We start from the raw sequence: 14711 nt of genomic DNA on the forward strand, positions 1-14711 counted from the left end.
TCGTTTAAGTTTTTAGACTGGACGATCTCTTTGTCCAGGCTATTCCATAAGTCTATACTTCTGTAAGGAAAGCTATAATTCTTGATATCCTTCAAGCAGCTTGACTTTTTCAATTTCATTCCATGTCCTCTTGTTGCTCTCTTATCCCATACAAACAGATCTTCTTTGTCAATTTTATCTACTCCCACCATGGTCCTGAACACGCAATCATGTCTCCTCTCTTTCTCCTTTCCTCTAACGAAGGCAAATCCAGTTTTTCCAGCCTCTCTCTGTATGACAGGTCTGTTAGACTGGGGACCATCTTGGTTGCTTATCTTTGTATTCTCTCAATCTTGTTTATATCTTTCTTTTTGTGTGGGGACCACACTACCGCTGCATATTCTAACCTGGGGCGGATCATGGCCACTATCAATTTTTTCATCATTTCCTCATCCATATAATGAAATGCTACTCTTATGTTAGTCAAGAGTTTATAAGTCTCTCCAACTATCTTGTTAATGTGCTTTTCTGGTGACAAACTATCTTGGACCAGCACTCCCAAATCTTTCTCTTCTCTCCTTTTTGTGATTAATTCATTACCCAAAAAATAATTCAGTGATAGTCTCCTGGTACTTTTACCCATTTCCAATATTTTACATTTCTTTACATTAAATTTCATTTCCCACGTCCGGTTCCAATTGTGTATCCTATCCAAATCCTCCTGCAGTATTTTACAATCCTCCTCAACCTCTACCTTCCTCAAGATCTTTACATCATCAGCAAACAGACATCCATAACTGTTCACTCCATCTACCATATCATTTACGTAAATCAGGAACATTACTGGCGCCAACACTGAGCCTTGAGGGACTCCACTTGTTACTTCCCTCCATCCAGACATCTTTTCCTTTATTACTGTCCTCATTTGTCTGTCTCTCAAAAAGTCTCTCATCCATTCCAGAAGTTTCCCCTTTAGTCCTCCTATATGTTCTAGTTTCCACATTAGTCTCTTATGAGGTACCTTGTCAAAGGCCTTCTCTAAGTCTAAGTACACACAATCCACCCAACCATCTCTCTCCTGTACCACATCAATCGCTCTTGAGTAAAAGCTCAACAAGTTAGAAACACATGACCTTCCACTTCTGAATCCAAACTGACATTCAGCCAAAATATTCATCTCTTCCAGATATTTTATCCATCTATCTTTCAGGATTCTCTCACACAATTTTGCGACCATGCTGGTTAGAGACACTGGTCTATAATTCAGGGGTTCTTCCCTGTTTCCTCCCTTGTAAATTGGTACCACATTTGCCCTCTTCCATTCTTTTGGCACTTTCCCCTCTTCCAGTGAGCATACAATTAAGCTGTGAATTTTATCCGCCAGTTGTTCTCTGCATTCCTTCAGTACCCAATTAGAAATTCCATCAGGTCCTGGGGCTTTCCTTACATCTTGAGTTTCCAGTAATTTATACACTTCCTGTACCTCCACTTTTATATCTTTCATCACCGGAACATTTCTAATCACTCCCTCCCCTTCCTCAAGCTCCTTTTCTTTAGTGAAAACTGACTGGAAACGTTTGTTCATTATTTCTGCTTGCATTGCCGCATCCTTAAGACCTCTCCTTCTACTTTCAACTTGGTGATTCCTTCCTTTTGTTTCAGTTTGCCATTAACAAATCTATAAAACAGTTTGGGTTCATCCTTACATTTGTCAATTATACCTTTTTCGAAATTCCTTTCTTCTTCTCTACGTATTCTTGTGTATTCATTTCTTGTTCTTTTATATTCTTCCTTTGTTCTGTCGTTACCTCTCTTTCTCCAATTGTTCCACGCCTTATCTCTCTCTTTTTTTGCTATCATACACCTTCTATTAAACCACTCCTTTTTCCTGTTTTCTTTCCCTCTTACTCTTGGTACAAATTTTTCCACTCCCAAATTATAGAAGTCTAGAAAGATATCCCACTTCCTCTGTATCTCTCTTGTTTCTCTGAATTGTCTCCAATCCGCATTTTCAAAAAAAGTTTCTCAATCCTGTAAAATTTGCTTTCCCAAAGTTGTATCTTCCCCGTCTATCAAGCTCATCTCTTGGCTCGACGTTTCCTATTAACATCTGGAACTCAATGACCACGTGATCACTTTTTCCCAAAGGACAGGGATATTCCAATGATTCTACTACATCGGGTTCTTTGGTGAACAGTAAATCTAACCTTGCTGGTGTGTCCTCACCTCGAAACCGTGTCTCTTCTTTGACCCATTGCGTCATCACATTATTCATTATTATATTTAATAACATAGTGCCCCACGAATCCTCGCCGCCTCCCGAGTACCATTCCTCCCAGTTCACCTCTTTACAATTAAAGTCACCCACCAAAATTATGTTATTGCTTTTCTCAATTATTTTTTGCAAGTAGCTAGCCATATCTGACAACATCTCATGGTATTCGTCATCCTTCCATGCTCTCGTCTTTGGGGGAACATACACTACCGCCATATCTCTCTTACCATTCTCTCCAGTTTCTAATTTCATATATATCACTTCAGCCCTGCCTTCTCCCATTTCCACAGTATCTACATTTATGTTGTTCTTCACTGCTATCATCACTCCTCCTCCCTTTTTTTCTTTTCTGTCTTTTCTCCACAGTTTGTATTTACCATCTCCCAAATGAACATCAATATCTTCTCTTAATTTGGTCTCTACAAAGCACATGACATCAGGTTCATGTTCTCTTAAGAAATCATTAATTTCGATCCTTGTCGATATGAAACCATCAACATTAGTATATATCACCTTCAAATTATTTTTGACATTATTAATACCCTCTTCTCTCCTACTCTCTGTCCGTACCACTTCCTCAACTTCTGATCTTTCACATCCATCCCCCCTAGTTTCCTTCACTTCTATTTCCTTAAATACCATTTCCTTACTTTCATATCCAATACTCTCCAAAAAAAAGTATTACATTCTTCCTCTGTCCTCTTATCATTTTTTTCCTTTACTTCTTCCTTTAATGATTTTAAAACTTCTCTTTCTTCTTCATTCAGATCTTTTCTTATTATAATATTTTCCATCCCTGCCTCTTTGCTTAATTTCCAGGTCACTTTAAGTATCTCATTTATTACACTTTCTGATGTAAACTTTACTCTCATTGGTCTTGTTTCCCCTTTCTTGTAAAGCCCTATTCTCCTTACTTCCTTAGTTTCTTTTACCCACTTGTCTCCTTCGGGGTCAATCTTGCCTAATATTCCTCTCACCATGTTCGTGTCTCTCTCGAGTCTTACGAACCTAACCTTTTCTTCCTCTTCCCTGTTTCCAAATACTACCACACATCTGTTCCTTTCTACAGTTTCTCTCACTATTTTCTCTTTTTTCTTCAGTATTTTCACTACATTTTCTTCCATTTCTTTCTTGTTCATTTCCCTTTCTTCCTGGATGATCTCTCTTAAGCTGACCACTTCTTTCTGTTCTTCTTCTATGTGTGCCCACTTTGCCTTATGTTCTTCTAATACATTACTCACCTTCTCCGTTTTATTAGTACTCTCTTCTAGTTTCCTCCTCAGTTCAACATTTTCCCGCTTCAAATTCCTAATTTCTTCATTGGCTGTTTCATTGGACTGGATCAGACTCTGTATGGTGGTTTCCGTATTTACTGACACATCCTTTATCACTAGATTCTCTACTTTCTTTTCGAGTTCACTAATCCTCATAATTAATGTTTTAACCAGGTCCATGACATTGGTATTAGCATCAAATCCTTGAAATTCCAGTCCCTCATTGTTTATATTTTCGGCCATGTTTGATGTTGGCTAAATACCAAAACAGCTGTTACCGAAAAAAAACTACAAACATTCACGTACAATCTAGTCAATAAATCTTTACATTATTGGTAGTCTATTAACTTTCATTATTTGGAATTTAAAGCAAGACCTTAGGAGACAGGACAGACAAAATTCCTGAAACTACCTAAGGTTAGCAGCGATGGCTGGTACGTCTGCTCTCTACGGCTGTTCGTGTGTGTGTGTGTGCGTGCATGTGTGCATGCGTGCATGTGTGCATGCGTGCATGAGTGTGTGTGTGTGTGTGTGTTCTTACCTAATTGTATCTTTACAGGAATGAGTCAAGCTCGTACTGTCCCATGTCTTAAACCTTATTTATCCTACATATCCTTAAATTTGTGAATTGTTTTGGCACACACTATTTCATTCGGTAGTGCATTCCACTGATCAATTGCTCTATTTGGGAAACAAAATTTCCTTACGTCTTTATCACCTCTCTTCTTATGCAGTTTTTTGCAGTGTCCTCTTGCTGATGCTTCCCCATAGGTTAAGTAATCATTTATGACTATTTTCTCCTTCCCTGATATGTATTTATATAGCATAATCATGTCACCTCTTTTCCTTCTCTCCTGTAGTGTTGGTAGATTCAGTTTATTTAGTCTTTCTTCGTGGCTTAGAACCCTTAAGCTTGGTACCCATATTGTAGCAGCCCTTTGAACTTTTTCAATCTGGTCTATGTGTTTTTTGAGATGAGGACTCCAGACTACTGATGCATACTCCAGGGTTGGTCTGATGAATGATGTTATTATCTTTCTTAGCATGTCTTCATTTATGTATGTGAACGCTATTCTCATATTTGCAAGCAGTGTATACATGTTCCGTACCTTCTCACTGATGTGGTCAGCCAGAGATAGTCTTGTTATTGATAATCACACCTAGGTCCTTCTCTCTTTCTGATGTGTGTAGGGTTTTATTTCCTAACGTATAATCCTAATCAGGTCTTTTTCCACTTTTACCAAACTTGATTACATGACACTTGTCCACAATGAATTCCATTTGCCATATATTACTCCATTCATTAAGTTTATTTAATTCTTCTTGTAGCTCTTTACAAGAGTCTGTGTTAGTAATTCTCCTTTGTATTTTTGCATCATCTGCAAACATATTTAGATAGCTTTCATTTCCAGTGTTACTGTCTATATCATTTATATACACTAATAACATGATTGCTGCCAGCACTGAGCCCTGTGGCACTCCACTGGTCACTTCTTTCAATGATGAGTAATTTCCCCTTAGTACTGTTCTCATTCCTCTTTTTATGAGAAAATCTTGCATCCAACAATACAGTTTGCCTCGAATTCCTACTTGATGGTACAGTTTCCATAAAAGTCTTTGGTGTGGTACTGTGTCAAATGCTTTCTTGAAATCTAAATAGATACTGTCCACCCATCCTTCTGTTTCCTGTAATGTGTCTGTTACTCTGTCATAGTAGCTCAACAGATTAGTAACACATGATTTTCTTTTTCTGAAACCAAACTGTCTTTCTGTTATCATATTGTGTTCTTCTAGGTGATTTACCCAAGCTTTTCTCATAAGCTTTTCTAATACCCTGCTTACAACACTGGTTAGTGATACTGGTCGGTAGTTAAGTGGATTTTGTCTATTCCCTTTCTTGAATAAGGGAACAATGTTTGCTTTCTTCCAACTATCAGATAGTTAACCTTGACTCAAGGATTTCTTGAAAATTGAAAATAATGGTTTACTTAACTCCTTTACACATTCACGCAGCACCCAACATGAAATTTCATCAGGACCAGTTGCTTTTCCTTTGTCTAATTTACTTAGCTCCTCCTGTATTTCTTTTTCTGATGTTTGTATATCTGGTAGTATGTGTGGGCATGCATGTTCCACATAATCCCTCTCAAAATTTTTTTCCTCAATAAAAACCGATTGGAAATTCTTGTTTAGTGCTTCACAAATATCTTTCTCTTGTGTATAGGTGATTCCCTCGTCTGTAATGGATTGTATTTTATCTTTTATTTTGGTTTTGCTTCTGCTCTAGCTGTAAAATAGCTTTGGTTGATCACTACTTTTATTTATGATATCCTCCTCAAACTGTTTTTGGGCTTCCCTCCTTATTCTTGTATAATCGTTTCTTGCCTGTTTGTAATTATTATATGCCCTTTCACTATTGTGTCTTCTGTATCTATTCCACAACAAATATCTTTTTTCTTTTGATTTTTTACATTCTGTATTGAACCATTTCTTTATTTTATTTTCTTCTTTTTTGTGCTGTGGGATGTACTTCTGGACTCCTATTTCATAAAGTTCACAGAATTTTTCATATATAGCATTTAAATCTTGTCCTCTAAGCTTCTTTTCCCAAGCAATTTCTAAGAAGTACTTCTTTAGGTCATGATACTTTCCCTTTTTATAGTTTAGGCTCTTTTTGTAATTTTCATTGCTGTTACCTATGTCATATGCAATCCTGAAGCTGCAATTTAGTACTGCATGGTCGCTTTTGCCTAACGGAGGGTGATATATTAAATTGTCAATATCGTTTTCTTGCCTAGTAAATATGAGATCTAGCACTGAGGGTACATCGAGTTCTCTTTTTCTGGTGCTTTCCCTTACATGTTGCATTAGGAAAAAGTCTTGCATGAGATCCAGGAGCTTTTGGTCCTAACAGCTTTCTTGGCTTATTATATCTACAGTATTCCAATTTACAGTGCTCGTCAGAAGTATTCAGCGTTGTCCGCCAGGCGCGCAATACTTATGGCCCAAAAAGAATCACCCATTCTGGGGGGTAAGAATTGAGCCACAAGTTTGAGCTCCGAGCATGACGTCACGGTAGCCTGGGGCCTTCCGACGCGCTGGTTGGTTCCCGCCTCAGTCGCCCACGGGCTGCCTGAGAGAGAGGAACTCCGCCGAGTGTCCCTCTCAAATTGCGCCATTTTTTACCGAGTGTCCCGCAGTGTTCTGGCCTTCACAACTTTGTTATGGCACCTACCCGTGAACTATCGAGTGAAATCATATCCCAGATCATTGCTCTAAAGGAGGCAGGCCACCAGACAAAGGAAATTAGTGAATTGGTTGGTGTGGCACGATCGACAGTGCGTCGTTGGTGTGCGCGGTTTCGGGAGGAAAACAGTGGTGCAGTTCCCACAAAGAAACCGCGGTCTGGTAGGCCTAGGAAAACTTCCCCAAGGTCTGTTAATGTTTTAAAACGTGCAGTGGAGTTTAATCCTCGTGTGAGTGCAAGGAAAATTAAGGAGAGCAACCCGGAAGTGTTTGGTGAGGTGTCAGTGAGAACAGTGTCTCGTAGGGTGCATGAGCTTGGTTACACAAGTCACAGGCCTGTGAAAAAGCCTCTTCTCACCAAGAGCCAGAGAATTCGTAGGCTTTCCTTTGCTAATAAATATCTAACCTGGGGTGAGGAGCAATGGTTGTCAGTGTTATGGTCTGATGAGGCAACGTTTAGTGTTACCTGTAACAGAGGAGCACGTGTGTATCGACGCAAAGGTAGTGACCCACTTGACCCACGGTATGTAGAAAGCACAGTTAAACATCCTGATTCACTCATGGTATGGGGTTGTTTCTCAGGGAAGGGTTTGGGGAAGCTTGTTGTACTTCCCAAGAACATCAGAGTGAATCAGGATGTTTACCTGGAGCTTCTGTGTGATCATTTACCAGACTCCTTCGAGCTAACAGGTGCACGAGTGTTTCAGCAGGACGGTGCACCTGCTCACAAGGCCAAATCGGTCACCAATTGGCTTCGTGACTGCGAGGTATCATTCATGACAGACTGGCCAGGAAATAGCCCAGACCTCAACCCCATTGAAAACCTCTGGTACCTCGTAAAGAAGAGTCTCCAAGGGAAAGATGTGAGCTCTCTGCCTAAGTTGGAAGCCGCCATTCGTGACTCCTGGGACAAAATACCCCTCCAGCACCTCAGGAGCCTCGCCCTTTCACTTCCAAGACGTCTCAGGTCCGTGAAGAAACGTAAAGGCTACCCTACGAAGCACTAAAGGTAAATAAAATGCATTATTTATATGTTTTTTCAATGTTGAAAGGTTTGTTTCTCAGGAGGGACGCAGGGCGCTCTATACTTCTGATGAGCACTGTATATTTGTATTAAAATCTCCAGTTAGTATAATTCTTTCCAATGTCTCTTCCATTTTATGTAGTAATGATCTTAAACTCTGAATTGTACTCTCTGCCAGGTCCTCATATTCGTCTCTTTCCCATGTGTTTGATCTGGGTGGCATGTACAAACTGGCTACAATTACTTTACCTTCAGATGTATTGATCTCTACTGCAATCAGTTCTACTTGTGACGGTATATCTAGTTCTATTTCTTTGACTTTTAGATTTTTCTTAGTTAATATTATAATTCCTCCTCCTTTTATTAAGTTCCTATCTCTTCTCCACATATTATATTCCTCTGAGTTTGGGATGTCATTTGATATCCTTGGTGTTAATTTTGTTTCAGTTAGCATATTATATGTGGTTCATTTTTTCTGACATAATCCTTCATCTCTAATAATTTCGATACCATTCCATCCACATTTGAGTACATCAACTTAATCATCTTGTTTATATACTTGTCATAATTTGGTTCTACTACCTTCCTCCTTTTTATTCCCTCCTGTTTATGTACCACTTTCGTACCTGCAATCCAATTACTTTGTAAAAAAATGTATTCTCCTCCTCCTCTGATCTTCCCTCATTTTTTGTGTTTGCTTCCTCCCTCTTCTCTTTCAGTAATTCCAGTTCCTCTTGTGTTAGGCATCTTTTTATCCATACATTTTTTAACTCCTCTTTTTCCATAAGATTCCTTGCATTTTTTAGTATCTCCTCCACGGTGTTTACACTCTGGAAGGTTACCTTTAGGGGTCTTGACTTGCTTCTCTCGTATTTCCCTAACCTTTTGTGTTCCTCTATGTCTTTACTACAGATTTTCTCTGATACTGTACTTCTTTCAATATGCCCATTACATTTGCCATCTCCTTTTTCTCTCTTGAGAACTTGTTTTTTACTTCTTCCTCTTCTACACCAGTGATTATTATAGATTTGTTGATATCTACTGGATCTCTGACTAACTTAGGATTGTTCTGGATTATTCTTTTCACTTCCATTTTAATGCTTTTTTCTTCCACCCTTGTTTCTCTTTCTTTACTTTCACTATTTCAGCATACGTGGTTTCCATCATTTTTGTAGCTTTGCACAGCTTCATTCACCTGTGTTATCTTCTCCTCAATATCACTGCTCTGGTCTATCAGACTGCTTACTTGCCTAATTGTCTCTGTATCATTTTTGAACTCTTCCATAATACTCTCATGGTTGACTACTGTACTTGCCATTTCACTAATTTTCCCCCAAGTGTACCCACTTCTACTGCGAGCTCATCTATGGTTGTGTCTTTCTTGTTGACTTCCTTTCCTAATTTTTTTATTTCTTCCTTTTGCAAGTGCATCTGTTTCTTAATTTCATCAATCTCATTCTGAAAAGCCATCTCTAGTCTGTGTACTTGTTCCACCAGTTTATTGTGAGTCTCCATTTCAACCAATTCTTGGTAGAAATCATCATCCTGCTTTCTACCTTTATCCCTCTTCTTTTCCAAATATGCTTTACTAAAGTATGTCGACATTTTGCAGTACTACAAGCACATACAGTACTTACATTCCCTGGGGCAGTTGTAGACTAAACAAACGATCAGCTGATTGTGCACATTCTTGCTTTGCTTTGTTTTCTTTTCTGTTTGAACAAGTCCAACTTAAAATTTTTTTTTTTTTATTAGAACACCATTTAGTCTAACCTGGTACAGAGCTTGACTCATATGAAGATACTAATTTAGGTAATGCCACTGGCCAAGTTGGCCAGATATGGAGCGGTGGCGACGTGCGTCTGTTCTCCTCAGTGCCTAGTGTGTGTGTGTGTGTGTGTGTCTGTGTGTGTGTATTTACCTATTTGTATTTACCTATTTGTAGTATACAGGAATTGAGCAATGCTCGTGTTGTCCTGTCTCCATATCCACATTTATCAAGTCTACCTTTACACACATGAATGTTTTTCTCATGCACCACCTCTTTGTCTAAGTCGTTTCAAATATTTAAGAATATACCTAATTGTGATATACACGGAATGTACTATGCTCGTGGGTTTCCGTCGCTGTTTCTCAATAAGTCGAATTTAACTTTAAACTCGTTTAAGTTTTTAGACTGGACGATCTCTTTGTCCAGGCTATTCCATAAGTCTATACTTCTGTAAGGAAAGCTATATTTCTTGATATCCTTCAAGCAGCTTGACTTTTTCAATTTCATTCCATGTCCTCTTGTTGCTCTCTTATCCCATACAAACAGATCTTCTTTGTCAATTTTATCTACTCCCACCATGGTCCTGAACACCGCAATCATGTCTCCCCTCTTTCTCCTTTCCTCTAACGAAGGCAAATCCAGTTTTTCCAGCCTCTCTCTGTATGACAGGTCTGCCAGACTGGGGGACCATCTTGGTTGCTGTTCTTTGTATTCTCTCAATCTTGTTTATATCTTTCTTTTTGTGTGGGCACCACACTACCGCTGCATATTCTAACCTGGGGCGGATCATGGCCACTATCAATTTTTTCATCATTTCCTCATCCATATAATGAAATGCTACTCTTATGTTAGTCAAGAGCTTATAAGTCTCTCCAACTATCTTGTTAATGTGCTTTTCTGGTGACAAACTATCTTGGACCAGCACTCCCAAATCTTTCTCTTCTCTCCTTTTTGTGATTAATTCATTACCCAAAAAATAATTCAGTGATGGTCTCCTGGTACTTTTACCCATTTCCAATATTTTACATTTCTTTACATTAAATTTCATTTCCCACGTCCAGCTCCAATTGTGTATCCTATCCAAATCCTCCTGCAGTATTTTACAATCCTCCTCAACCTCTATCTTCCTCAAGATCTTTACATCATCAGCAAACAGACTCGCATAACTGTTCACTCCATCTACCATATCATTTACGTAAATCAGGAACATTACTGGCGCCAACACTGAGCCTTGAGGGACTCCACTTGTTACTTCCCTCCATCCAGACATCTTTTCCTTTATTACTGTCCTCATTTGTCTGTCTCTCAAAAAGTCTCTCATCCATTCCAGAAGTTTCCCCTTTAGTCCTCCTATATATTCTAGTTTCTAGTTTCTAGTTTGGGGCTAAGATGCGAATGAATGTGTTTGAATGGATGAGTAAATGGAGAGTGAGTCGTCCTGTCTCGGCTACCTCCCTTTCCTTGGGGGAAGCAGCCTAGGTATATAGATAGATAGATAGATATATTCTAGTTTCAACATTAGTCTCTTATGAGGTACCTTGTCAAAGGCCTTCTCTAAGTCTAAGTACACACAATCCACCCAACCATCTCTCTCCTGTACCATGTCAATCGCTCTTGAGTAAAAGCTCAACAAGTTTGAAACACATGACCTTCCACTTCTGAATCCAAACTGACATTCAGCCAAAATATTCATCTCTTCCAGATATTTTATCCATCTGCCATTCAGGATTCTCTCACACAATTTTGCGACCATGCTGGTTAGAGACACTGGTCTATAATTCAGGGGTTCTTCCCTGTTTCCTCCCTTGTAAATTGGTACCACATTTGCCCTCTTCCATTCTTTTGGCACTTTCCCCTCTTCCAGTGAGCATACAATTAAGCTGTGAATTTTATCCGCCAGTTGTTCTCTGCATTCCTTCAGTACCCAATTAGAAATTCCATCAGGTCCTGGGGCTTTCCTAACATCTTGAGTTTCCAGTAATTTATACACTTCCTGCACCTCCACTTTTATATCTTTCATCACCGGAACATTTCTGATCACTCCCTCCCCTTCCACAAGCTCCTTTTCTTTAGTGAAAACTGACTGGAAACGTTTGTTCATTATTTCTGCTTGCATTGCCGCATCCTTAAAGACCTCTCCATCTACTTTCAACTTGGTGATTCCTTCCTTTTGTTTCAGTTTGCCATTAACAAATCTATAAAACAGTTTGGGTTCATCCTTGCATTTGTCAATTATACCTTTTTCAAAATTCCTTTCTTCTTCCCTACGTATTCTTGTGTATTCGTTTCTTGTTCTTTTATATTCTTCCTTTGTTCTGTCGTTACCTCTCTTTCTCCAATTGTTCCACGCCTTATCTCTCTCTTTTTTGGCTATCATACACCTTCTATTAAACCACTCCTTTTTCCTGTTTTCTTTCCCTCTTACTCTTGGTACAAATTTTTCCACTCCCAAATTATAGAAGTCTAGAAAGATATCCCACTTCCTCTGTATCTCTCTTGTTTCTCTGAATTTTCTCCAATCCGCATTTTCAAAAAAGTTTCTCAATCCTGTAAAATTTGCTTTGCCAAAGTTGTATCTTCCCCGTCTATCAAGCTCGTCTCTTGGCTCGACGTTTCCTATTAACATCTGGAACTCAATGACCACGTGATCACTTTTTCCCAAAGGACAGAGATATTCCAATGATTCTATTACATCGGGTTCTTTGGTGAACAGTAAATCTAACCTTGCTGGTGTGTCCTCACCTCGAAACCGTGTCTCTTCTTTGACCCACTGCGTCATCACATTATTCATTATTATATTTAATAACATAGTACCCCACGAATCCTCGCCGCCTCCCGAGTACCATTCCTCCCAGTTCACCTCTTTACAATTAAAGTCACCCACCAAAATTATATTATTGCTTTTCTCAATTATTTTTTGCAAGTAGCTAGCCATATCTGACAACATCTCATGGTATTCATCATCCTTCCATGCTCTCGTCTTTGGGGGAACATACACTACCGCCATATCTCTCTTAACATTCTCTCCAGTTTCTAATTTCATATATATCACTTCAGCCCTGCCTTCTCCCATTTCCACAGTACCGGTATCTACATTTATGTTGTTCTTCACTGCTATCATCACTCCTCCTCCCTTTTTTTCTTTCCTGTCTTTTCTCCACAGTTTGTATTTACCATCTCCCAAATGAACATCAATATCTTCTCTTAATTTGGTCTCTACAAGGCACATGACATCAGGTTCATGTTCTCTCAAGAAATCATTAATTTCGATCCTTGTCGATATGAAACCATCAACATTAGTATATATCACCTTCAAATTATTTTTGACATTATTAATACCCTCTTCTCTCCTACTCTCTGTCCGTACCACTTCTTCAACTTCTGATCTTTCACAACCATCCCCCCTAGTTTCCTAGTGTGTGTGTGTGTGTGTGTGTGTGTGTGTGTGTGTGTGTGTGTGTATCACCCATGCAAAGCGGCACATCACATACAGGACACATGTTCCTTGTGTCCTTCCTCACCCCCAACCTGAAGCACAAGGTACACCTGAGCATCTTCTCGTTGGGGATCCTCGCCCGGTGGTGGCCCTGAGTGCGGTCTAACCTGATGTCGTCGTCTATCACCCAGCGACGCTTGATTGGATGCCCTCGTGCTCCGTGGTCTTGTTGTGCGGGAAGGACAGCTGCAGACCCAGGCACAGGTTCTCCTGACGGACCAGGAACTTTAGGTGGTGGCGGTGCTGACACCCATGATAGGCCTCCTGCAGGCAGTGCTGGTGGCGGTAATGGCACCCATGATGGGCTTGCTGCAGGTGGTGCTGGTGGCAGTGACAGCACCTGTGGTGGGCCTGCTGCAGGTGGTGCTGGGGGTGGTGATGGGACCCGTGGTGGTCCTCTTGCAGGCGGTGCTGGTGATGGCTGGGCCCATCCTGGCACTGGTGCCTGTGCCTGCTGGGTGCCAGGTGTTGCTGGTGCTGGCCTTTGGGTAGGTAGGCCTGGGGCATGGTGGATTACATCTCCAGACGCAGGCCAGTCCTCTTCATGGAAATGCAGAAGATCGTTGATGATCTGCTCCACAAATTCAAGGAGAGTTACTGTCCCATGTCTGTACTTTTTGTACAAGGCGAATGCGTTGAAGAGTGCCATGTGGACGAAGTAGAAGATGATCTTCTTCGTCCACTTGATGGTTCGCCGTCGGATGGGGTAGTACTGAACCATCTGATCGAAATGATCCACACCACCCACGTACCTGTTGTAGTCCTCCGCTACGACGGGCTTGTTGACAACTTTCTCCACATAGATTGTCCGCCTGTCATTACCCCGCACCTTCCCTCAAACCCTCTTTGGAATGGTGTCAGCACTGTGGAAGGTGGACATCATGTTGACAATGCACTAGTCCCTCCACAAGAAGACGAGCACATTGTCTTTGTGCCTGTATGCCATACCCCCCTCAGGCAGGCCCTGGCGATGGCCTGCAGCTGGCGTGGTGCTCCTCTAGGCAGCTGCAGGGTCCCATACATGTAAATGCCTGCGATGAAGAGTCATTTGCACAGGGCTACAGAAATGTAATAGTTGTCTATGAACAACTTACAGCACTGGTCCTTCAACGGTTCCACCAGGCCCCACACGGTGTTCTCGAGGGTATGCTGCACCAGTGCGTAGACCTCAAGGTTCCAGATGTAGCCCAAGGATGACTCAGCCACCATGCAGAGTTTAATGGCATACTTGGTGGGCTTCTGGGGGTTGTAGACACAGAAGGGCAACCTGCCCTTCCATCCCAGAGAGCCATCATCGAGGCTGAGCTGCTCCTTGGGTTGGTACATTGACTGGAACTGCTGAAAAAGGTAGAGGTACCCCATGACTGTGTGAATGTGGATGAGCTGATCTTGGTTGTCCCAGGGTATGGCAAACGAGTTGAAGGTGTGGAAGTGCTTCAGGATGGCGTTGAAGCACCTTCCACTCATCGTCCACCTGAACCTTGGGTAGTCGTGCTGCTCAGAACTCCTTCAGTAGTGCCTGATGGTGGGCATGTGCACGACTCCCATGAACAGGTACAGCCCCAGGAACTTGGCCATCTCCTCTTCATTACAGGTGAACCAGGCATCCAGCTGAGTCCCAAGGAATGTGGCATATCGGTTGGTTT

General features: G+C 40.8%; 1 protein-coding gene across 1 annotated transcript in view; it reads right to left on the minus strand.

Moving 5' to 3' along the window:
• The window catches only part of LOC145410736 (uncharacterized), a 34292-nt gene extending 20506 nt beyond the window's left edge, over window positions 1-13786 (minus strand). The window contains exons 1-2 of the mRNA XM_080280841.1: window positions 13680-13786; window positions 13098-13463 (exon numbers count right to left, since the gene is read on the minus strand). Of these exons, the coding sequence (XP_080136967.1) occupies window positions 13098-13463; window positions 13680-13786 (473 nt within the window). The remainder of the gene's footprint in view (window positions 1-13097; window positions 13464-13679) is intronic.
• Between the last annotated feature and the right edge of the window lie 925 nt (window positions 13787-14711).

This window comes from Coenobita brevimanus, chromosome 86 (genome assembly GCF_032717465.1).
Source record: "Coenobita brevimanus isolate Jiangsu-jjx chromosome 86, ASM3271746v2, whole genome shotgun sequence".
Lineage (NCBI taxonomy): Eukaryota > Metazoa > Arthropoda > Malacostraca > Decapoda > Coenobitidae > Coenobita > Coenobita brevimanus.